The sequence below is a fragment of the Lineus longissimus genome, chromosome 19 (genome assembly GCF_910592395.1).
Source record: "Lineus longissimus chromosome 19, tnLinLong1.2, whole genome shotgun sequence".
In the NCBI taxonomy this organism is placed as follows: Eukaryota; Metazoa; Nemertea; class Pilidiophora; order Heteronemertea; family Lineidae; genus Lineus; species Lineus longissimus.
In genome coordinates this window covers 3238601-3261977 of record NC_088326.1, presented here as the reverse complement: position 1 = coordinate 3261977, position 23377 = coordinate 3238601, and the positions used below count along the sequence as shown (strand labels likewise).

At 42.8% G+C, this 23377-nt stretch overlaps 2 protein-coding genes across 5 annotated transcripts; one reads left to right on the top strand and one right to left on the bottom strand.

Annotated features, from left to right (window-relative positions):
• Nucleotides 1-322: 322 nt before the first annotated feature.
• Nucleotides 323-9640, bottom strand: LOC135503281 (X-ray repair cross-complementing protein 5-like). Of its 3 annotated transcripts, none has more exons than XM_064796785.1 (17): nt 9623-9640; nt 9090-9203; nt 8440-8623; nt 8143-8191; nt 7792-7917; nt 7479-7634; nt 6863-6977; nt 6041-6283; nt 5448-5648; nt 4726-4898; nt 4164-4239; nt 3674-3870; nt 3263-3420; nt 3005-3117; nt 2523-2619; nt 2158-2294; nt 323-1390 (listed from the first exon to the last, which is right to left on the bottom strand). In XM_064796785.1, the coding sequence occupies exons 1-17, from the start codon at nt 9626-9628 to the stop codon at nt 1376-1378; spliced, it is 2160 nt and encodes a 719-aa protein (XP_064652855.1). In that variant the 5' UTR covers nt 9629-9640; the 3' UTR covers nt 323-1375. The 3 variants fall into 3 exon arrangements, with proteins under 3 accessions (XP_064652855.1, XP_064652857.1, XP_064652858.1); XM_064796787.1 differs by lacking the exon at nt 9623-9640 and adding an exon at nt 9289-9374; XM_064796788.1 differs by lacking the exon at nt 9623-9640 and adding an exon at nt 9307-9331.
• A 216-nt stretch (nt 9641-9856) lies between these two features.
• Nucleotides 9857-22446, top strand: LOC135503288 (protein SFI1 homolog). 2 transcript variants are annotated; one of them, XM_064796796.1, is made up of 22 exons: nt 9857-10078; nt 10511-10668; nt 11021-11188; nt 11562-11744; nt 12251-12345; nt 12528-12645; nt 12762-12864; nt 14504-14660; nt 14792-14953; nt 15346-15416; nt 15889-16146; nt 16354-16566; nt 16947-17125; nt 17526-17774; nt 17999-18101; nt 18416-18673; nt 18968-19117; nt 19221-19397; nt 19640-19818; nt 20004-20123; nt 20399-21109; nt 21678-22446. In XM_064796796.1, exons 1-22 carry the CDS (start codon nt 9959-9961, stop codon nt 21889-21891), a joined length of 4146 nt encoding a protein of 1381 aa, XP_064652866.1. In that variant the 5' UTR covers nt 9857-9958; the 3' UTR covers nt 21892-22446. The 2 variants fall into 2 exon arrangements, 1 of the variants encoding a protein (XP_064652866.1); XR_010449878.1 differs by lacking the exon at nt 21678-22446 and having other exon boundaries at nt 20009-20123; nt 20399-20524.
• Nucleotides 22447-23377: the final 931 nt, after the last annotated feature.

Below are 23377 nucleotides of genomic sequence, written 5' to 3'. Positions count from 1 at the left end.
TCTCGACTGATATAAACTCGACCCCTTGGTAGTTTTGTGTGCACTTTACAGGCTTCTTTTAACATCAAGTTGTATGTAAAGTGTCCCAAGGGACGGGGTTGTAGTCGAACATTTTAGCAGACGACTAGCCTATAATATCATTGGGCCCTGCATGGTGACGCCGAGGCGGCCGCTGCCGGGTCGTGGTTGAGTCATTCTAGCAGACGACGGAAGTGATATTGAAACTATTAAAAGTGGCTCATTTTTCACTCTTCCAGCTGGTTATTCATAAATAGTTTAGTGCGAAATAAACCATGAAAAACAAAAACACAGAATATACGATATACTTTGTTTATTTTGAAAAAAGTTTGCCACTCAAACGCAACAAAGAGATTACAAGTACCTATACTGCCCCCTGTACGCAACACGAGTAACTAAAGCCTGCAGCCTGCAAGGAACTTCGTTTTTGATTCATTCATTTCAGGGACAAAGTCAAAATGCTATTTTCATGACAAGTACTTGCTTACTTCACCATGTTCAAATGAAATATAAGTTCCCGCAAAAATTGCTGCTCCTAAAGCAGGTATTTTGACATCAAGACAAGAATGCTATCATCTGCTCTCATCCGACAGGATAATTTTAGTTCACCAGTTTCCTCCTAGGTGGCAGGTTTTTGAGTCATTGGAAAACCAATCCATTTGTGGTAGTGACATCCAAAATGACATAAAATATTTGCTGAAATCAGGGCTGCCATATTAAAGGGGTTCACAGAATCTGTACAGGGTGTAACGAGAATAAAACATACACAACAACATTTCTGTTTGAATGAAATAACCTGTAATTTGGTAGCACATTCAAAAGGAAACAATTCACCAAGAAAATACATCAATTTCCTGGCAGTGTTGATTAACCAGCTCTATTGCAGTCTATCATATATTTACGAGTCCACCATACCCTGACATTTTGCCCAGAACTGAGCAAGGTCCATCTGGAATCTTCTTCAAGGCGAACTGTGACTTACGACAGCATTCCTCACCAGAACAGGACGTCATCTATTAGCACATTCGATTACCAGTGCTTGATCTTGTGCCTGATGCTTGTTACTGCCGACGTTGCGTGGGCAATCAGGCCGAGTTGCTTGGGCGTCTGCCAGGTAACCACTATTTTATCGCTCCCGGGTTCGAAACATCTAAAAACAGTCGCTTCAATGCCTAACATTTGAACCCACTAACAAGCCTCACTACATATTGCCTTATAAGTGAGAGGGTGAACTCGAATCACTCATTTTGAACGTGCTCGATTCCAGCTGCCCTTCGCTAAGATCATTCCTGAATGCACTAAGGTCACAGTGACCTCGTTTCACCTTATCGTGGTTGCAACGACCTCACCTTGTCAACTACATCATCGCCAACTGAAAAAAATAAAGTGTCTAGTGTCAGAACCAATTAAGAGAGAAACCTTGCTGGAACACTGACGTCCTTGTCACCCAGCTCTGGCTTCAAATTGGCGTGGTTGCTTAATGAAGATCACATCAACAGTCTGTCTCATTTCTTACAGCACCCCCAATTTAATGGATAGGATGGACAGAGTGACACAGACAGTGGCACGTGAATTTGCTGACACAATTGAGCAGCCCCAGCTTTGCCTAATCATGCCCCCCCCCCACACACACACATAAAGTACCACAAGGTTACCAGCATCCTCTTGATTCTCCTTCTCCTCAGGGTCTTCCTCTCTCACCCCTCCCTCCAGTAACCAGGCCTTTCAATTACGTGGAGACCTCTACACCCTGTATTTTTTTAGCCTATTTTGGGGGACATATTTTTTTGCTTTTTAGCTTAACTTGGGGACATTTCATTGCGCCAATTTGCCTGAACAGCGACGTCATTAATCAAAGTTAGTGACTGATATCACCACATACACCTTAAAAAATCATAATTTTTAGGGTAAAACTATCAAATTAGGCCATTTGGATGAGATTTGGTTATGTTAGGGGTCAAAAAACGCTTCAGGGGGTCATATTATTAAAAAAAAAAGGAGAAAAAAAAGACCTAATTTGGGGACATCCTGTACGGTCTACACCGTTATACGGTGTAGGAATCATGTAATTGAGAGGCCTGAGTAACTACAGATGGGGACCCCCACCCACACATAAAGTACCACAAATGATTCACTCACCAGATCATCAGCATCTTCCTCATCCTCCTTTTCTTCAGGCTCCTCCTCTTTCACCTCTCCCTCCAGGAACTTTGCTCCCTCTTCCTTGGTCACGCCGCTGTCTTCACTCTCGCTTTTGTCAATCAAGGTCAGATGATCTGAAATACAAAGCATAGAGGGTCTGGTATCATTGCTAGGGCAGTGTTGACCAGGATTACTTGGAGGCTTGCCGACAAATGAGTGTTCATGTTCATGACATGAAGACACAATGGTGATACTGTGTTGTTTGTTGAGATGCCTTGTTTTTACACCGAGTTTGGCAGGATATATGTGGCAGTTTGGCGTGCCAGTCTTGGAAAGATTCGGCAGCGAAAAAGTGCACCGACCTTTTACAATCTCTTGCCAGAAGTCCTTCTTGTTCTTCTCTTTCAAAGTCTCCTTCAATATCACTAAATAATGGTTAAATGTATTTGGCTCGGAATTCTGAAATCCAAAGCAAAGACGAAAATGATATCATCGTAGGTTCGATAGAACATCTCCTTTTTTCTTGTAAAACTGAATTTTTTCATGGCTTGTCATTTTAGTTACCAGGGTCCTGCCACATACCAAGTCAAATAGTTCAAATAGTTTTGACAACAGTCTGGAGCTGATTTGCCGAGGTGAGATAAGCTGTATTGCATTTGATAATATTTTGGTCAAAAGGCTGATTTCTTCCATACGAAGAGGTTGCTTTATCAATGTTTTTATTGGCAGGAGTTACTTGCTTGTCATGAAACATCGCCCTGAAAAATCGTTACTCTCCGACAAAATGGGCATGCGCACCTCATGTGCCAACCCCTAAATCCATCACTGAAAACATCCTCCTTACCTTGACACATTCTTGTCTGAGTGCTTTCAGACAGTCAAGCGCCTTGCCAAAGAACTGAGATCCAAAGGAAGCCATAATCGTCTTGATGATGACGGTCTGCATCATCTTACACGCTGAAGAGAAATTATCAGAATATTTTAAAGGCCTATGTTGTTCGTAAAAAATTTGTAATTTGTAATTGAAATTTGAAAATTTCCAATTGCTTAAATACGCACTGAAAAAAACCAAAAAAACCCTGAATATTATCCAAATGTTTACCTTCTTCAAAACGATCTTCATCCTTGGCTGAGATTATACTCCTGAAGTCTTCCACAGGCGTTACCGTGCCAACCTCTGTGACCATGACCTTAGTAATGTCGGCCATACCGCCGGCGACCTCGACCTTGGGCTTCTTGGCAGCTGGGCCATCATCATCACTGAATAAGCAAAATAAACGAATTAATGCAAGGACATGCAAAAGACCCAAGCAGGTGCAGAGCAAACACTGAAGAAGAAAATGAAGAAGGAAGAAGGATTTGCTCGATAAGGTAGACCAGTGGTGTAATGGTTGTTTATCCTTTGACGACAAAGCACGCAAAATCCGTCTCCGTAATGGTTGTTTGCAAAGTTCGCAAAAAAACACCCGTGAAAATTTTGCAGATTAAATATTTTATTGATAAGAAAACTCACTTTTCTTTAAAAACGTTCTGTCCTGTCTGTACCTCCTTCTTCACTTGGACGACTTCAAGTTTGAATTTTTCTTTCATCTTTTTGACGGTGCCTTCGCACTTTGTCGTCACCTCCGTGGCAGGTTTGAGGTAGTCGGCTATGAGTGGGTTAAGTTCTGGTAACGGCTCGTCGGGGTTGAGTGCTCGGTGTTGAAGACACTGCATCAGAAACGAGATATGCATAAATTTGGAAATTTTGAGACGCACAAATTATGGAAATTGCCCTCGTCTGCTCGCTGTACCTTGCAGTCAGAATGATGATGTTGCCCCCCCCATTCACACCAGTATGGATACACAAAATGGACCTAAATACGTATACTAAATGATTACCCTCCCTCAAGAATGAAATATTTGATGATTCTTATATTGGTTGATAACAAAATGTCAAAATAAATCCAATCGGAAATTTTTTTGTCATATATTCGTAGCAAAGAAAGTAACCCATCTCTCACCTGGAAAAGTCTTTGTCTGAATGGGTTAAACGTCAACTTAGGTTTTAACGCCTCGTTTTTCTCACCATCGTCGTCCCTGAAAAGATAGACAACAAAACCTCTCTATTGAGGACACACTTAGGAGACTGACTAATGTTGTCCTTAATTGGTAGGTGTCTTTTCCAATCTACAAGTACAGTGGAACCTCCCTTAGCGGACACCAATCTATTAAGGACAACCTCTCTATTAAGGACACTAGTTTTGGTCCCAAATTGGTTGTTTCCATTCAATTTAACCTCTCTAATCAGGACACCTCTCTATTAAGGACAACCTCTCCATAAAGGACACTAGTTTTGGTCCCAAATTGATTGTTTTCATTCAATTTGACCTCTCTAATCAGGACACCTCTCTATTAAGGACAACCTCTCTATTAAGGACAACCTCTCTATTAAGGACACTAGTTTTGGTCCCAAATTGGTTGTTTCCATTCAATTTGACCTCTCTAATCAGGACACCTCTCTATTAAGGACAGCACTTGTCGGTCCCATGGGTGTCCGTAATAGAGAGGTTCTACAGTACATACTCGACGACATTTGTCAAATCCATATCCGTAATGAGATTGTCGATAAGTTCTAGCTGTTCCGCGGAAGGTTTGTATTTTTGGACAGCAGGTGGCGCATCGTCGCTCAGGGGTAACGAACCAAACGTGAACTGCCGGACGTCCTCCATAAACGGCAGCTCGGAATACATGAGGCACTGAAACGTTGGAGAAGAATGATTGAAGATAGGGTCAGGTGTAGAGGTATGCAGTTACACGGATCTGCCCAGCAGTGAAGCATTGGTTCATCGTCAGTCGGAGGCAACAAGCCGAGTGTAAACTTTTTTCTCTCGATAAGTACATCAGACACTGAGAAGTTGCTTCTGTCCTTGTTTTCTGTCCTTAGGACTCATTAGAAATGGCTCAGTTTCATCTCCTAATGACAAGATAGTTCAATCTTTCGTTGACCACTATCTAGAGCATCCTCATATACAACAATTAACAATACATATTTGCACTCCTGAAGTTACAAGCAACGACAAATACCCTTTAAATTATTTGGTAATCGAGATACTCAGGAGTAACTGAACATATCCTTGTAAAACTTTTAAATTTTTTAAAGGAGACTATTGAATAAGCAAGCTCTGGTCTTTAGTAAGCTATCGCAAAAGTCATCTCTAACCCATTTCTTTTCTGATGGGTCTGAGATGGGGGTCAGGTGGGATGTTTTTGAGAAACGCCGGCACTAGAACTGTTCATCAACGTACCTCATACTTGGCCTTGATGTGAGGAGACAGGAAGCCTAATTTCGGCGAGCCTTTGTTGGCGTACACCCGTCGTACGATGACAACGCTGTTGGTTTCGTATAAAGCTTGGATGAGCGCGGAGAGTGCTACAGCTGCTGCGTCATCACCCTTGTCGCCCACGCAACAGTACACACTGGTTCCCATGTAGTGGTGTCGCTTTACCTGCAAAATCCAGATGGCAGCACCAGTACTTAAAGGTACACTTCCAGTGCATTTTCCATTCAAATTAAGTTTGTTGATTTTCTCCCTAAAACTCATCAAAATAGAATTAAGGACCAATAAAACAACATTTTTGGTGCTATTTCCCCATGTAGAGTAATTAATGGATGAAATATTCAATAATCATTGACCTGGGAAATGGCTTTCTCATTACAGCCATGATCCACTTGCCTGCAGGGCCCCCTATTGGCAGGTTTTGTTATCCAGGTTCCTCATTGGGGGCTCTGGAGGGCAAACTACTGATCGCATTTAGTTGGAAGTTTAATTTTTATCAATCTTCGCCTCACAACCATAGAATTTCTTCAGTAAAAGTGGCAACATGCTCCATAACTCACGTTTTCAGATTTTGTCATTCCTAGCACCTTGAAACATTTTTCCGCCTGAAATTTCATCCCCTCGATATCCTCGGGCGAAAACGGCACCAGATCTTTCCCGTATCGATGACCTTGGACAGTATCGTCTTTCTCAATCTCGGTCTCGGCCTCATCATTCAGATGGAACGTGCGTTCGTTTTGAATGGCCGCATCCTGGTCGCGTGCGTAGACTTTTTTCATAGATTTGGTCTTGGCTTCTGTCACCTGAAGTGATAAAAGAAACAGAAGTTTTACTAAATCATTTTGTTCTTCAACAGTTTCAGCAGTAACCTATTCTTTGATGGCGCTCAGTGTTTTTTCATTTTGATTCAAATCTAAGGTGTTAGAAAACCCAGCGTGTTCCTGTAGACATCAGGAACAGACTCTCATCAATATCATGCTAGACTGCAACCTCTATGCTGTCCAGAGGAACCAGATTACACAGCCACCTCCATCGCATTGGGATAGCAGACACACCAGCATGTTCCTGTGGACACCACAAACAGACTCCCATCCATATCCTAGAAGAGTGTAACCTCCATGCTGCCCAGAGGAACCAGGTTTGGTCAGACCATGTCGATCACACAGCTAAACTCTGGGGGGGTCTAGAGCAAACTGGAGTCAACAGCTGACCTCATAAACCAGGCAGGAATACCGATTTGAACTGCTCTCAAATGCTAAGAAGAAAACCCAGGCCCTGGTTTTTATGGCCTGTTCCAGGAGCATCTTTGCTTTCCTGTAAGAGGTGCTGGATTCCTTCTGATGCTGTTGCTTTAATTTTGAGCAAGTAGGCACGTTACTTACCCTGGTATACATACAAATTGGAATTCTTAGGTCGGCCCCGATGTCCAGAGTACACTTCCAGGCAGTCTGCTTGACAGCCTTGGCTTGGAAATAACTCAACGCTGGTAGCGCTTCTCTGAAAGACGAAAACATTTCGTTAGTTTGCCAATATTGTCGAAACCTCCCTCTCTCTTACGTAACCTGACATCTGGGACTTGAAAGAGTGCAGCAGACCATATAAATTCAACAGCTTGCCGTGACAATATGTCCCCAAATCTGGCTGAATAGCAAAAAACAAGTCCCCAAACTATGCTAAAATATTACAAGATATAAAGGTGTACAGGGAAATGGAAGGAACACCCCAGGGCGCTCTGGCTTTGGCACTGCATATCTGTAGTGCCTGTGATGAGGAAGACTCACACTCTCCCATCTTCGTAAGTGGTCGATTTTTGTCGCAACCACTTGGGCCTAGGGCCCCGCACTCACTTCAGAGTGCATTATTAATGGGCTTCAGCTCCATGAAGCTTTCATCAGTGCACCCAGCCCCTGTGGATTTCATGTTCCCAAGGTAAGTATACGTACATTGCCACGTCATTTAAAAGGGAAATGGAAGGATGATCAGTATTTTTATTCTTACCCAAAGGAGTAGCATTCTCCCTCCACCTCTGACAAGATATGTTGGACCATCGTTTCGCCGGCTCTCTGCTGTGGTGTCTTTTCCTTGGTGTGGCCATTGGCATTGGCTGCATTTGGTGGCCCGTCGTCGTCATCGTCATCGCCCAGGGACGGACCGCTGAAGGAGAGAAGGGTGTGATTCGTTCAAGAGCACAAGAACTGAGTTCAAAAGAAACATGAATCTTCATGCTTGAAGCACTTTGTCACGATGAGTCTTGCAGAGGTGACCTCTCTAAGCAGGACACCTCTTTATTGAGGACATCCCTGGAACTTACATGATGTTAAGCTCCACTTCTTCAGCCTTGAGAGCACCTACTATCGTGTCAATTTTGTCATCACCAAACTCGCCACCGAGGTTCGAGAAGAGAATCAATCGTTTTCCTGCAATACCACGTTTGCCTCTGAAATAAACACAGTTTAGAAAGATTAGAATTCGAAGGCTAAGGCCATTGCTTGTTTGAACTATAAGTGAGCCATATTTCTGAAACTTTTTGAGGCTAATTTTGTTTTAACTCTTAGAAAGCAAAAAACATGCTTCTCGTTATTTTTAGCACGCACAACTCCAGGCTTGGGAAACTTTTCGCACCTCCCAATGTGCACCACGGATATGGTAACTTGACACTTACTTTGTCGCTTTCCTCAAATGGTCCACAGCCACAACGAGCGCATCAATAACTGAGACAAATTAAGGAAATTAATTTGGGAGTACTGTCTACCCAGGATGTAAAATTAGAGACTTACACATGTCTTGTCAACAGCAGGGAAAATAACTGAATGGAATGCTTGGAAAAATCAAATTCCCTAATTTTCCCTCTCCCCTACATGCCACTACAGTTGGGTGCTATTAGGTTTATTGGCCTACAATGTAGTGTCTCTTGTCTTCGGCCAGGGGGCGCTTCAATAGTTTTTTTATTCAAGGATACAATCTCCAGTGTGATGACTGGCTTGGATGTCATTCTGAACATACTCCAGTAGGTCCCAGCTTGGTGCCGCAAGTGGCTTGGCTACGATGATTCTTGCGTAATTGTCTCCGTCTGCCAGATCGTTGGCAGTGTTGTCCGTGCCGAATAGAACTAGGGCCACCTCATCTTTTGACTCGGCAAACATCTGGAATTATTTAGAGATTCATAAAGACTCTTTCTTCCAAGAGTTCTGTCATGACAATTTCAAAATCGGACAATTTTTAAGGGGAAAGAATGGTATTTATTCAATGAACATGCTTAAAAGCACATGTGCTTCAAAAATATCAAAAGCCAGAACAGAATTTTACAATGCACAGGCCTCTCAATTACATGATTCCTACACCGTATAACGGTGTAGGCCATACAGGATGTCCCCAAATTACAGGGTGTAGAGGTCTCCACGTAATTGAAAGGCCTGAATGCATATAATATTATGTGGATATTTATACAGATTTTTATCTTAGGTGCCATTCATTTAGCATGTATGAAACGGGGGGTGTGGGCATTTGAAAATTTAGGTCCATTGGTGCATACAGACAAGTAAGGGGAGATAGAAAAATTATTTGATAGTGTTTCAGCTGGGGTGGTTTTAAACAGAAATTCAGATTCACCTTCCTCTGAAGAATCATCGTGATGGCGTTGAGAGAAGTTTGCAGCGACGTCGTCTCCCCAGCCGGGGCCGAGTCCATCGAGGGACTCACATCCAAAACAACTGCAACTGCTTCCTGAAAACAAAAGTAATTTGCATCAATTTTTCAACATAGAATTTGTTTATCGCATAAGGCCATGAGAATGAAACACATAGTTTACCGTCCACCTCCAGCATACAACAACATCGGCAGCGCTTCTATGACAGTTCTATCGCCATATCAGAGGCCTGTGTTTTAGGCCAAAATTCGGGCCCATAAGGTGCTGACACCTGGTGTTATCTTCATGAACTAATCTCTTGGCACTTGATCACAATTTTCTCCAAGAAAACCCACTGTACACACTTCTAGTACAGAATATCATGTCATCCAATTCATTTTCATTGATTCTACTTTTCAGGGGTTATCACTAGAATTGCATTTTATAATTTTCTGTTCTGTATTTCAAGCGTTAGCCGGCACTTTATCGAGCAAAAAATGCATTTCTAAAATCTCACCGCCATCTTGGGTTGTGACTTTTGAACATCTACATCTCATCTACATGGCCGGGTTTGGCGATAGTGGCGCCACTGCCCCGATTAGACAGTGGCGCCTTTATCGGGAAAACCCGACACGTAGATGTTCAAAGTCATAAACACCATCTTGACTGTGCACTGCTGCCCTCTGTCGTCCAAATTGTAATTCAATAGGATACTGCCTGCGTTTTGCGGTTCACGAAATTTGAACAGCGCCAAATCCAATATTTCCCTAATTTCTTTGCGATTTTACGCCATAAAAGGCTGAAAACACAAATAGATTAAGATGGTCATTGTGTAGTTTAAGTGTCCAAAAACATGCAGTACCAAAAAGATTCGCAATCGAGACGAAACTTGTCTCTCGCCAAGGCTGACAAGTTTGCTGCTGGAAATGAAAATAGTGAGACGAGAACCAAAGCAAAACAAGCTATTTTACAGGTGTGTAGGGTGATAGCTCGTTGAGTTTATTTGAACAGTCAGTGAACGAAAACACTATTGGCCGTGTCGCGGTAATGGTGGGCCATCATTGGGACAGCAAATGAAGAGGACTTCAACAAGGCCAAGTGAGGCAAGCCTCAAAGTCAATCAACAAGGGCCCAAGCGAAAATCTCTCAATTATATTCAATAGTCTAGTCAATGTCAAGAGTATGTGTGGGACGTAAACACCTTTTGCAGTTGAAAGGGGGCGGTTGAATGGCACCCCTTCATGGCAAAGGTCCAAGGTCTAACTGGCATAGGTCCAACCCAAAGCCAAAGTATGGACCACGGGTCGAAGCCATCAGTGATATGGATGATTGGTTGTTTCTCATTCAGCAAATATCCAAGGCCCATCTTTAATTTTCATATTTTATTTCCTGTTTTCGTATTCAGGAACTTAACTCCCACCTGAAAATAAAGGCTGAGAAACTCCACCTGAAGGCACGTGACCAGAGAGAACCCATCGGAGATGATGGAGAAAATATTCCCACGCCATCTGATGAGAAATCTGTCGCAGTTGCATCACTACCTGCCCCTGAAATCAAAGTGAGGTAAGTCCTTGTAGTGTTACTTACAGACATCTGATCAGTGTCTACTTTGACTGTCTTGAACGTGTTCAATGGACACGTTTAAAAAAAAAACACAACAGAAAAAATAAAAAGTTTAAAAAATGTTTTCTTTTTTCTTCAGAAATCATTACTAAGACCTTCCTGAATCATTTTAAGCATACAATGCACCCAGATGACCAAAAAACCTATATAAGTAAGGCTTTTACATGACTGACACTCAAGGCCAAACAGTAATTTCTCAAAGTGACCATCCTCACCAAAGAAGACTGTAACTTGTGAAGGAAATCACAAATATATAATCAGTTGTGTCACCAACAATGCCCTTTCGTTTCAGACCTTCCAATATGTCCAGAACTGTCACTATTAAGAATCCGTCCCCTGGATCCCGTATCCCGATGTCGGTTTCCCGGCAAAGAAGACGAGATGCCACTGCTAAAGCTCATGCGTATGACCCGACATATACATGGAATAGAGGCGGGCGGGTCAAGGAGCTCAGAATCAGGTTAGGTGTTGAAACTTGATAGTTTCTTCTTCTTCTTCTTCTTCCTCTTCAGCGTTCACTCTGCAGTTGGAGGTTTTGTTCTCCAGAGCGTATTCCTCCTCAAAGGCGGGATGAGCGTGTATACGTGCCACTATGGTTAGGCGCCAATTTGGTTGATTGGCCTATAGTGGCTACATCATTGGCAAGGCCAAACTTGAAAGTGAAAACTACTTTTTTATCAAAGAAATTTATCAGAAATGAAAGCAACCTTTCACTTGAAAATCATGTGCCTAGAGTCCATCAAGGAAGTCAATCTAAACTTTAGGTTGAACACCATTAAAAACTGATTCTGACTATGCGAAACAACTCAATTTGAACGTAATGTTCTCTCTAGGTGCATTGCACGGAAGTACCTCCATATTTGGACGAGGAATGCTTTCGGTCGTGTGCTGCCCTCTGTTGCCAAGGTGCATCATGAGAAAGCGATCGTCCGAGAAGCGTTTGCTGAATGGTACGACTTGTGGTGGACTATAAGAAAGGAGTGGAGGTTGTTGATACGAGCACAGTGTCATGACAGGTATGTTCTTCTTCTGCGTAAAGTCTTACAAGTAGGAGCCTGGTGCATATCGCTGCAACTTCTTATTGAGTTACTTATGCCCTGCCATCCTGTCTGCGGTAGTCAGTGGATGAGTTGCCTTTTGATCGGAAGATCCTAGCTCGGCCAGTGCCACTCGACACTTGCAACTGGCCCAAAATGGCCAAGAGAAGCACGGAAGGTGCACTTCTTGGATTCTACAGAATTCTGCAGGAATAGGCTGTGGAATGAATGTAACGTGATTTGAGTCAGTAGAGTTGTACAGTATAAAAGCGTTATATACGAACCTACATTTCCTTTCATTTCATAACCTTACGTTTCATTTCATGTTTTGTGTGTTTTCAGGTACCGAGTCTGGACGACATTTCCTTCATTTCATAACATTACGGTTCATTTCATGTTTTGTGTGTTTTCATGTACCGATTCTGGACGACATTTCCTTTCATTTCATAACGTTACGGTTCATTTCATGTTTTGTGTGTTTTCAGGTACCGTGTTTGGACGACTGTTTGGAGAGCTTGGAAGCAGTTTGTTATCATTCAGAAGGTGAAGAAAGCCAAACTGGCTTTGGCTGACAACCACTGTAAGTAAAATAGTGTAAGCCACTTTATTTACAGTGCCATAAGGCCGCAGAAAATTGATTTCATGGTTCTTGTCACTGCCCCCACCAAATTTTGAGCCTTGTCAGAACAGTTGATCACTTGTTAACTCCAACATCCTTAGTACGGGCATTTTAAAACAGAATTTCTCTTGTTCTGTCTTCAGTCAATGGTAAATTGATGCAGCAAGTTATGGCCGGATGGAAGGAGTACACAGAAGTCAGACGGATGAAACAAGCTCTGAAGCAGAAGGCAGAAGAAGTGGCGGACAGAAATCTACTGAGGTGTGTAAGGACATCAGGTTCCAAGTGGCAAGAACTCCTCCCCAGGACTGCTAGTTCTGGGCATTTTGGCAAAAAAAAGATGATCATAATTTGTGGGATTTTTCTTATCTTTCCAGGCAGTATTGGGAGAACTGGAAACAGTCGAGTGCTTTTGTGCAGCAAGTGCAGGACTCTGAGCTGAACGCCCTCCAAATATGGGCAAACACATTAAAAGCAAAGGTAAAATTGCTTATTGATTTGTATAAATGTGAAGTAGATTTAAAGGGAACTGGAACCGCCGAGTGATTCATTCAACTTTTCGACTTTCACCGCCCGAGAAAGTCAAACTTCCAACTTCCTGTTCGAGTTCAGATTTGTAGCTCCGCCCCCAGTGCCCGAGCATGCACAGTTCAATTTGTTATTATTGAGAATCATGTGCTAGAATCACGTGAGTCATGCGATCTTTCATTCATGAGTTTTCGTAGTAAATTCCGTAGTAGTGACGTCACTTAATGATTGACAGCTAGGCGCCATGTTTCATTTATGCCTCGTTCTGATCACCCGATACGCGGGAAATGAAAACGAGATCATACGAACTGGCAGGGCGGTTTCAGTTCCCTTTAAGGTCTTAGTTTGCTAAAAATGCTGTAAAACTACTGCTAGTATTCCTGTGTGTATTTTGTCCTTTTTATTAGCTCACCTCTTAGCAGAGGTGAGCTTATCCCATACCGTGGCGTCCGTCGTCCGTCGTCGTCGTCGTCGTCGTCGTCGTCGTCGTCGTCGTCCGTCGTCGTCCGTCGTCCGTTAGCAGGGCACGTTTCGTAACTGTTAGAGCTATTGAGTTGAAACTCGGTACACATGTACCCTTATGTAATGACACCTTGGAGACCAAGTTTCGGTCCGATTCGTTTCATGGTTTGGCCACCAGGGGGCCAAACGTTAAAAGTGAAAATATGCAATATCTCCCTTAATAGTAGTCGGGAAATTTTGAAAAAAATATGGTAGGTACTTCTAGCAAAGGTGCATCATATATCCTCCGGGTTTTTGATTTGACCTCCTTTTCAAGGTCACAGAGGTCAAATGGTGTAAATTGGCCGTTAGGATGTAACGATGGCACGTTTCTAAACTGCAATGGCTATTGATACCAAATTTGGTACACATTTACCCCTTAGTCAGGTGATCTTAGGGACCGAAGTTTGGTCCAATATGATTCACCACTTGTCCACCAGGGGGCAAAATCCAAAAACCTTAAAAATGTGATTATTCCTTAACTTCTTGCCCGATTGCCACCAATTTGATATCATGGGTACATCTAACCACCATACAGTATATGTCACACAGTTTTTTAATTTGACCTTCTTGTCAAGGTCACAGAGGTCAAATGGCGTAAATTCGCCGTCAGGCCGTAACTATGGCACGTTTCTGAACTGCAATGACTATTGATCACAAATTAAGTACACATGTACCCCTTGGTCAGGTGATCTTAGGTACCGAAGATTGGTGCGATCTGATTTGCCGTTTGGCCTCCAGGGAGGGGGCCAAATCCTAATCTCTTCAAAATGCCATTATTCCTAGTAATGACTTGCCCGATTGGCAACAATTTTATATCATAGGTACATCTAATTCTAACAACCATTCAATGTGTCACCCGGGTCTTCTTTGATTTGACCTACTTTTCAAGGTCACAGAGGTCGAATGTATTGTAAATTGGCCATTTTGGGGAAATTGTAATTGCTTGGACCTACATCAAACCTAACACTACATGACACAATACCATGCTCTTTATCCATCTTTCCTCCACATGAGGTGAGCACAATGGCCCTGGCCATTTCATTTTCTCTGTTGTCTGTCGACTAAAATCTTTTGCGTGTATATTCAGGCCTGGCTTCGATGGAAGAATCGCTACCAGACGAGACAGTTAGAAAAAATGAAGGCAGAGGTCGCTACGGAGCATTATCACACTCATCTTGAGGTGCGATGCATGAACGGTTGGATCGAATATCTCCGGATGCGTCGGTGGAAAAAGAAACAAACCGGTAGGGCTAGGGAGTTTTTTCAAATATCGCTTTAGGTTTAATATGCCAAAATAGAAACCATGAATATAACATAAAGATTGCAAAAATGAAAAGGTGCACACATTTACGATAACCCAATTCGTTATTTACAGTAACTGCTCATCAGTTCCACGCGACGAATGTCACCCACAACTTCTTCAAAATCTGGAAGCAGCGATTTCTGATGAAGTTAGCCATCAAGGACCATGAGTCGAAAATAGAGGAGTTGGCAGCGCGATTCACAGCTAGAAGGATGCTGGAACACTGGAAACACTGTATCCTTACTGACGTTGATCTTTGGTTTTGCAGCACATGTGACTAATTCCATATTTTGCACCAACCCAAGCGGTTGTGGTTGCCTGAAATAAATAGTGGTTCATTTTAGATCAAGGGTTTTAGAATTGTGTACAAAAATCATCTCTAAGATGATATACAGTAGAACCTCTCTACTAAGGACACCCTCGGGACTGATGAGTGCTGTCCTTAATAGAGAGGTGTCCTGATTAGAGAGGTAAAATTGAATGGAAACAACTAATTTGGGACCAAAACTAGTGTCCTTAATAGAGAGGTTTTCCTTTATAGAGAGGTGTCTGCTAAGGGAGGTTTCACTGTATCACGATTGTCAATCGCTTGAGAATTGATCGAGGTTTCCTTAATTCACATGAAGACATCAAGTTGAGGGAGGACAAGCGACAAGCTGAAGAAATGGCTGAGCTGCATTATCGCGGACATATCTTGGTAAGTTAGGTATACTTTTGGCCAACTATTCTATTTTTGAAATTTCTCACTTCTTTCTTGCTTCTTCCAGACCATTTCTTACAGTTATGCCGTCCAGGTGGACAGAATGAGGAACTCGCTTGAATCTTCAGCCAGTTTAAGACCAATGTCTTCAGTGCGTGAGAATGGTTCTGCGGCCAGTTTAAGACAAGGCCTGAAGACCCTGCTCTTTAAAGAGTACCATACTTTTTTAAAGTGCCTGTGAGGAGGACACTTGGAATGGTTGCAATACAAGACACTACTGTGGAGCCTCCCTTTTAGTGGACACCTCTCTATTAAGGACAATAGTTTAGGTCCCAAATTGGTCGTTGCCATTCAATTTTACCTCTCTAATCAGGACACCTCTATTAAGGACAACATTTGTCAGTCCAGATGGTGTCTCTAATAGAGAGGTTCTACTGTATTTAGTTTGATTTACTTTACGCCATTTCAGACGGCTTGTTTTTCCGGCCTCCGTCTGGCTGTCGTCCAAGGCAAACTGAAAATCATGCGAAACAAAATGGCGGAAGATCATTACACGCAGAAAACCCTCCGTCAGACGTGGGACCATTGGATGCTGAGATGCGAGGATAACGAAGAGTTAAAGATGTTGTCGGAAACGAGGGTTGCTAGGTGTCACCATGGCAACCAGCTTCAGAAGAAGATGCTGCGACGATGGATTGATTACATGTATTGGAGGAGGGAGAGAAATGTGAGTTCTTTTTCACCAGATTTTTTTCTGATTCTGAAAGGGAAAGGTCACGATAAGGCTGGCCCTCCCTTCCAAATGTTTTCCATCATAACCAAGCTGACATATGGGTGGAGCCTCGGGGGACATTGCATCCCGGCGGGGCGACATTCGGCATGTTAGTTACCCTCCGCGGTGGGCCATATTTATACAATTCCATTCTTTCTTCAGGCGCAGTATGCAAAGGCAGACGGCTTCTTCATGTACAAGACGCTACCAAAATACCTGGACAGGATTCGTCTGTTCGTGGACATCGAGAAAAACAAACGAGAAATGGCAGCTGAAGCCAAGGAATTCCGGAAACAAAACGCCCTCTCGCGATTTTTCTACTCCTGGCATACGGCACTGGAAGAGAGTCAGGAAAACAGAATGGCTGAAAGAATGGTACGACTTCCTCTCTTGCATTTGATTTCTCAAAGTCCCAATTCTGTAGTTCCTTCGGTCAGAAATGGTTAAAGAGTCTATAGAACACATTTAAATTCTTTCGAAATACAGTTTACCTGTGAGACACCATCAAGATGAAGCACAACTGATCAAATTTCTTTGTCGAAACGTTGCCTAATTCAATACATCAGGCATTTTAAACAGGCATTCAAGGGGGACCTCCTGGTGCCAAAATAAAGGTTGGCCATGCTGGCGAAAGCGACATCATACCACGTGAAATAAAAAAACATGTAATGAGTCACCAACGGTCGGTGAAAGTTACATACCCCTGCTGCAACAGAGGTTGGAATGATGTTCATGTAGTAGACTCATTATTTCAGGCCATCATTCACTATGACGACAATGTAGCCAAACGGTTCTTTAAATTCTGGAAGAAGCGAACAAGAGAAGCATTACTTGACCATGAGAAAGATGACACTGCTCTGGACCACTTCAGTACACAAATCTGCGTAAAGGTTTTCAATGCGTGGAAGCAGTATGTTAAGGATAAAAAAGATAGGTTGGTATTTGATCAGTTGTTTTCTCTCTGTTAAATTTCATCAGATGATTACTCAAATTTATATTGTAAGATAGCTTTTTGGATGGAAATTGTTAATCTGACCATCTTCTATTCATGGTGTTAGTCTGTCTACACACGGATTAATGGTAGAATCTCGGGGAAAACTTTGGACCTGGAAACTAAAGGGTTATCGTGGACCACTGGCAGTAGGGAGGATCTGGAAGTTGAGAGAACTGCCCAGGTGACCTTGCTCGGCTTGGAGCAACAAAGTTACCGGTAGTCAAGTCTTGCAGAAGGAAGCTAATTTGGGCCGACCTGCAAGAAAAGGTACATGACAATTTGCTTCACAACGCACTGCCTATAATTTGTTAGTTTTATTTACTTTTGTTTCTTTCCATAGCCGGGTCCACGAACGCGTTGCACTGTGCCACAACTACAAAACCGGCCTCCGAAAACACTGGAACTCGTGGCGGGGATACACACTCCGTCGAAGAGAAAAACGGTTGAAATTGGAGCTCGCCCGGTGCCATCACAAGAGGAAAGTCCTTCAATTGTGTCTTGGCGGCTGGTTGCAGTATCATCGTCTTTGGACGGAGGTGACCTACATTGTGGAGGACAAGGAACAGCAACACAATAATGAATTATTGCGGTAAGATTCTGACTGACACCAGTAAATTTTGACGATGCGATTTGCAAAAAAATTTAGTTTTTTATTCTTTAGATATTTTCGCAACTTTTTTTCTCCAAATTGATGAGATTTGTGAAATCCTCGAAAATAAAACACCCAGTTTTCAGTATTGGGCTATAGACTCAAAACAATAACTTTTATTTATTCATGATGAAATTATAAAATGTCTATTTTCTTTTTCTCAGGTGGGCTTTCCATGAATGGGCTGATAATGTTACTGAACAAAAAGAGGAGCAGAAAAATAACCAGCTAGCTGATCATCATTATAGCAAAAAAATGGCAGGAAAGGTAAGATAAAAAAATATTTGCAATTATCAAATTGGTCTTCAGGTCTATTGCATGTAGTTGCTGAGGAAGTCAGTTCCAAAGTGGATAGAGCGTTGAGCTCATAATCAATAGGTCACAGGTTCAAAACTTGGAAGGATCACTGCATGCTGTTTCATGCCTGTGTCCTTGAGCAAGGCACCTGTGGCAACGTCTTTTCCCTCAACCAAGGTGTATGATAGGTACCATCTTGCCCTGGCAGTTTATTTGCGATGGATCAGCATCCGGTCCACGGGCACTGATGTAGTTGCAACTAATTTGTTTCCCCCATGGAACAGGTATTCAAGTCTTGGCAAGAATACGCTGGCATGCACGCGTACAAGAAATACCAAAAGATTGGCGAAGTCGAGAACGCACGAGAAGTCTTGGATGAGAAAAAACGGCAGCTGTTTTTTTCAAAATGGAAGATGGCCAAGGATGAGGCGGTGTTACAGAGGTTAAAGTACGAGCAGGCGATATGTCATCATGAGAGATTGATTACGAGGAAGATGATGATGGGATGGAAGGGATACACGAATCTGTGCTTGAGGAAACAGGTAGGGTTATTAGGCCTGCTCATGAAGATAGACCTGGTTTGATCACATGGACAAGATCGCTGACGATGTTGTTGCTAATTTTTTCTCAAAAGTTGGCCTGTTTAAACAGCGCTGTTTGGGCCAGATAGATCTGGGCCACAGCGCATGATTTCATGCAGAGATTTGTTGCTCTCTACGGTCAGAGTGACAAACTTATATTGTTTATGTAAACATCTTTTTCATTTCTCACTCAGAATGCGTTTCCTCGAATGGAAGTCTAGGATAAAACACAATTTCCATTTTCCATTTCTTTAGCTGATGCAACGACAGTGTCAGTGGTTCCACAACACCACTCTCACAGCACGTGTTTTCCTCCGATGGAGGTCTGCTCACCAACAGAGGCTGATGGAGAATGATAAGACCTTCTTGGCGCTGTACCAGTGGAGTCTCAACTTGCAAAGGAAGGTACGCATAATTTCATCTCACTTTTTTTCATCTTTGTCAGCTGATGCAGGGCTCCTGTTGACGTTGACCATTTAAATTTGAAATTTTTTTTTTGCCAATTTAGGTCATCGTCAACTGGTACAACTACACTGTCGATAAAAAGAGGAAGAAGGAGCGCGTTGCCATGGCGATGGAGCGAAGGCGGCGCCGTCTGCTGACGGATGGGTTACGCCAATGGCTGACGGTGTCGGCGGACATGCAGGAGATGAGGCTCAAGTGGGCAGCAGATAGACATGCAAAGGTACAAGCAGGAAAAGTTTTGATGATCTTTTGGATAAGAAAAACAAGGCAAAACAAGAAGAGGCCCCTGTTGGTGACGTTAAGTGACTTAATCTGACCTACCGGGCTTCTGCCTCTTATTTAAAAATAGTATAATAATTGTTTTGATAATCCGTCATTATGTTGTTCTCTCTGAAGATTTTTAAAAGAGGGGCTAACCATCTTTGTTAAAAACATGTACTTTATTTCAATTATCATTTTCAGAGTGCGTATGACATCCTCCACGTTGTCAAGAACTGTGCCCTTCATTGGCGAGCTGTGACCTTGAAGCGTAAGGAAGGTCGCGGCGGTGCACCGCTTGTCAGAAAACCGACCGTCGTCAAGCCAGCATTGTCTCGACAGTCGCCAGAGCAGAGGGAAGAGTGGAAAAATCACCCGCAGAGGTGAGTTTGTTGAGGAATTAACGCAGCCAATTACCAACCTCGTGACCCTCTGTAGTAAAATCAAGGGTGGAATTGAATCATTGGCTGTAATTGTACCATCCTACCTTATGTAAAATTGAAACATTAAAGAACAAAATTTCTGATGCTTTTGTGTGATCAAAATCAAATATATCCTTACTTTCCAGGGTAGCTTTGGAGCCCAGCTTCCACCAAGCAATGCGGGCTAGACCTCGTAGGCCAGACTTCTTGATGGAGTCTCTCAAGAGGGAAGGTCTCTATAGTCCTACTAGAGATGGTGACAAAACGTGAGTAAAGTTATGATCTTTGCCAAGTCACTTTTAATAGAACTGAGGTACTTTGTTCTGCTGGCCAAAGCAAAAGAGTAAGACCCTATTAAAGTGCATAACTTGTGATGACTATTTTCCCCACGGTCTTTGACGGAGAGTATGTTGGGTTCATTTGACATACCCTCAAAAAATTAAGGAAAGATAATTTGTTTTTTCATTTTAGACCTAGCATATATGTTCACCAATTTGTGATATTCTAATGTGAATTCTGGTCAACATTTGTGTTTCTTCAGTGGCCCATCACAAGTTCCTGTTCCCAGGATGGACCCTGCCGACTTGGAACAAATGGTTGCCAAGGAGATGGTTGCTAAGGAGAAGCTGGTCGCTAAGGAGAATCAACCACCTCAGCCAAGGACCCCTTTAAAACAACACGTACCTGGAGCGAAATATGGATCCCCTGGCTCGAAATATGCGTCTCCAATCCGACAGGAAAAAGTCAAAATCACGATACCGTCATTGCCAATTATAAGTCGGGAAGAACAGAGGTCAAGGTCATTGCCAAACACACCAATCAAAACTCAAGGTGATCAGATCTCGCAGAAAAAAGTTTTGATGACACCTGAGGATTTTTCACCGAAGAAGGGTCGAATTTCCTTCAAGGATGTTTGCGTGGCATCCCCTGTCAATCTAGGTGGAGAAAATGGCGGGACAAGTAGTCCGGCAAAACAGATGAGGGTTAATCCATCGCCTTTGACTATACGAGATGACGACGTCTCGAATTGTGAAAAAGTTGAACTGATGCCGCCGTCTGCTTTTATGGTCAGTCGAGATGATTCTAAGACGGCGTCTTCCAAAGTTGGATCTCCGAGGTTTAAGGCTGCACCAGGGTTGCCGCGGGATGCTGATGATGGCGATGGTGATGGTTCGTCTGGCGACAAGGAGGAGGAGCTGATTGAAATCAGGAATACGTTGCAGGAGTTTGGGAATTATAAACAGCGACTTGGGTGAGGAGATAAATAAGTACAGTAGAACCTCTCTATTAAGGACACCCTCGGGACTGACAAGTGCAGTCCTTTTTAGAGAGGTGTCCTGATTAGAGAGGTCTAATGGAATGGAAACACCCAATTTGGGACCAAAACCATTGTCCTTAATAGAGAGGGTGTCCTTAATAGAGAGGTGTCCGCTAAGGGAGGGTCTACTGTAAGTTGCAGACTGGGCCAAGCCGTTGACCCTTTTACCTGAGTGTCTGAGCCAGGGCAAGTAAAAGATCCCACATAGGTGGACAGTAGCCTACAGTGGACTCCATACCTCCGGCAAAAATCCAATAGGGTTACGACGGCAGTAATGATGATGATGGTACAATGTGATTGAACAGTCACTCGGCAAGCAAGAGTCATCTCTAGTTATCTGTACCACCAACAGTATCTTGGAGTTGACTTGCAGTGTACACTGTATCTACATGAAGAGATTCCAAAGCCTGTATATGCCTGATTGCATGATTCAGGTCAGTCAGTCACCCTTTCTATTGTTTTTTACTTTGCTTTGTCTGACCAATAGCATTCTCTGTTTCAGTCTTCTGAAGACGCAATATGCGCAGCTTTCCGATTGGTTGCAGTCTCAAAGCCTCGATGAGGTTAACGACGATGACAGCCAGCACGTTGTCGAAGAACTGGAGCAGATGACGATCGAGATTCGGCACCTGACGACCACCATTGATGAGGGACGCCCTCTATGCCAGCGTTTGGTTAGGAGGGCCAATGCCCTGATCTCTTGCTTGGATGGATAAACTAAGAGACAATTATTTGGACTTATTTGCTAACTGCACTGTGTTGCGATTATTGCGAGCTGGGATCACAAGCTGTTAGCCTTTTCACCCCATTTCCCAGTATAGACTCTTCCAGTTGAAGAATCAGAAGAGTCTATTCCTGAAACTGGGGTGTAGAGGTTAATTTGATATCTCAATCTTATGAAGGACAGGTTTTCCTTTGATTATTGTCAAACTTTTAGAGATTTTTTTGTATATAATGATTGTATCATGTATTTCTATATGCATTCCGACTGGTGTTAAAAGTCAAAGGGACCATGACTTGCAGATTTGCAGAGCAAGAGTATGACCTCTGTTGACAGGTTTAGCATGAGGAGTAATGAGGTACCATCACATGAGTTGACTTTGAACTGTGGGGTAACTTTGAACACACCCAAGAAAGAATTGTTGTCGCTGGGTGTTCAAAGTTACCCCACTGTTCAAAGTTGCCCAATGTGATGATACAGAAGTCTGGCATCAAATGATTGCATTTTTCGAGAACCGTTTGCATTTGTAAGACTTGTAATAGAGGATAACACAGATGGAATTTCTGAATGAATAAAATATATTTCGTAGATTACTTTGTTTTTGTTGATGTCTGCTTGCGAAATGAGTTCAACTGGAGACACCAACTTGGGAAGGAGAGAAGACGTAAGTTCACACCTTTTCTCCTCGGGCATGTCGACCACATCACGTAAACAGACCATCCCTTGTGTGGAAATTTGTCAGCCTGTTGTTGGATCGTCAACAAGGAAGTAGGGGATGCCATTGAGACAGCCAGGAACAATCGTTTGGTTACATATAGTTTCCCAATCATTGGTGCAGAAGACAATTATTGTGTCTCTCATCTATTCACATCTTTGCCAAATGTCCAACTTCTCCCTTCTTACCAAGCAGCCTGGTTCAACATCCTTGTTAGACAGGGGCCCGTGCTTCATCAATCTTTCAGGTGCTCTATCCTAAGACGCATTCAAGGAGTTTATTGTCTTTTTCAAGACACCAGGATAGGCTGATTGTTGAAATGTTCGGACAGAGGCTTCTCGCAAACCGGGATTGGAATAGTTGCAACAATTGGAACCCATAGATGGGGTTGCCAGACGCATAGACCCCCTCTCTGAGAAGATACAAAAAAACCCTTCTGTCTTCGTAACAACACTCAAATTGTCCAAGACTGATTCTGTATATATCGCCAGATGCAATCAGAATAGGCTTTTTAATGAAAATTTTTCATTATCATCCACGAGGTACCGGTTGTCAAACTCAAAGCAGCTAGCGCCACCTGGCTGAGATAAACGAAAAACCTTTTCACAACACTCAACGTGCCGCCCTTCAATTCCAACCAGACCTACAGAGTTAGCCACAATGACATTGGCCAAACACAGGATAAGCTTTGCCCATTGATTGTTGACTGGATTGATGACCTCATTCCAGATTTTGGTCAATTGTTCCCAGAGCAATTAATTTAGAT

Bases quoted from the DNA above. Each gene is read 5' to 3' on its own strand.
- LOC135503281 (XM_064796785.1), bottom strand. The intron at 4,899-5,447 runs GTACGTTGATGA...CCAACGTTTCAG, and splicing joins ACATCAAGGCCAAGTATGAG to TGCCTCATGTATTCCGAGCT. The intron at 2,295-2,522 runs GTCGGTGCACTT...TTTGTATTTCAG, and splicing joins CTGGCAAGAGATTGTAAAAG to ATCATCTGACCTTGATTGAC.
- LOC135503288 (XM_064796796.1), top strand. From the start codon at position 9,959: ATGCAGTACCAAAAAGATTCGCAATCGAGACGAAACTTGTCTCTCGCC. The intron at 10,669-11,020 runs GTAAGTCCTTGT...CTTTCGTTTCAG, and splicing joins GCCCCTGAAATCAAAGTGAG to ACCTTCCAATATGTCCAGAA. The intron at 19,118-19,220 runs GTACGCATAATT...TTGCCAATTTAG, and splicing joins GTCTCAACTTGCAAAGGAAG to GTCATCGTCAACTGGTACAA.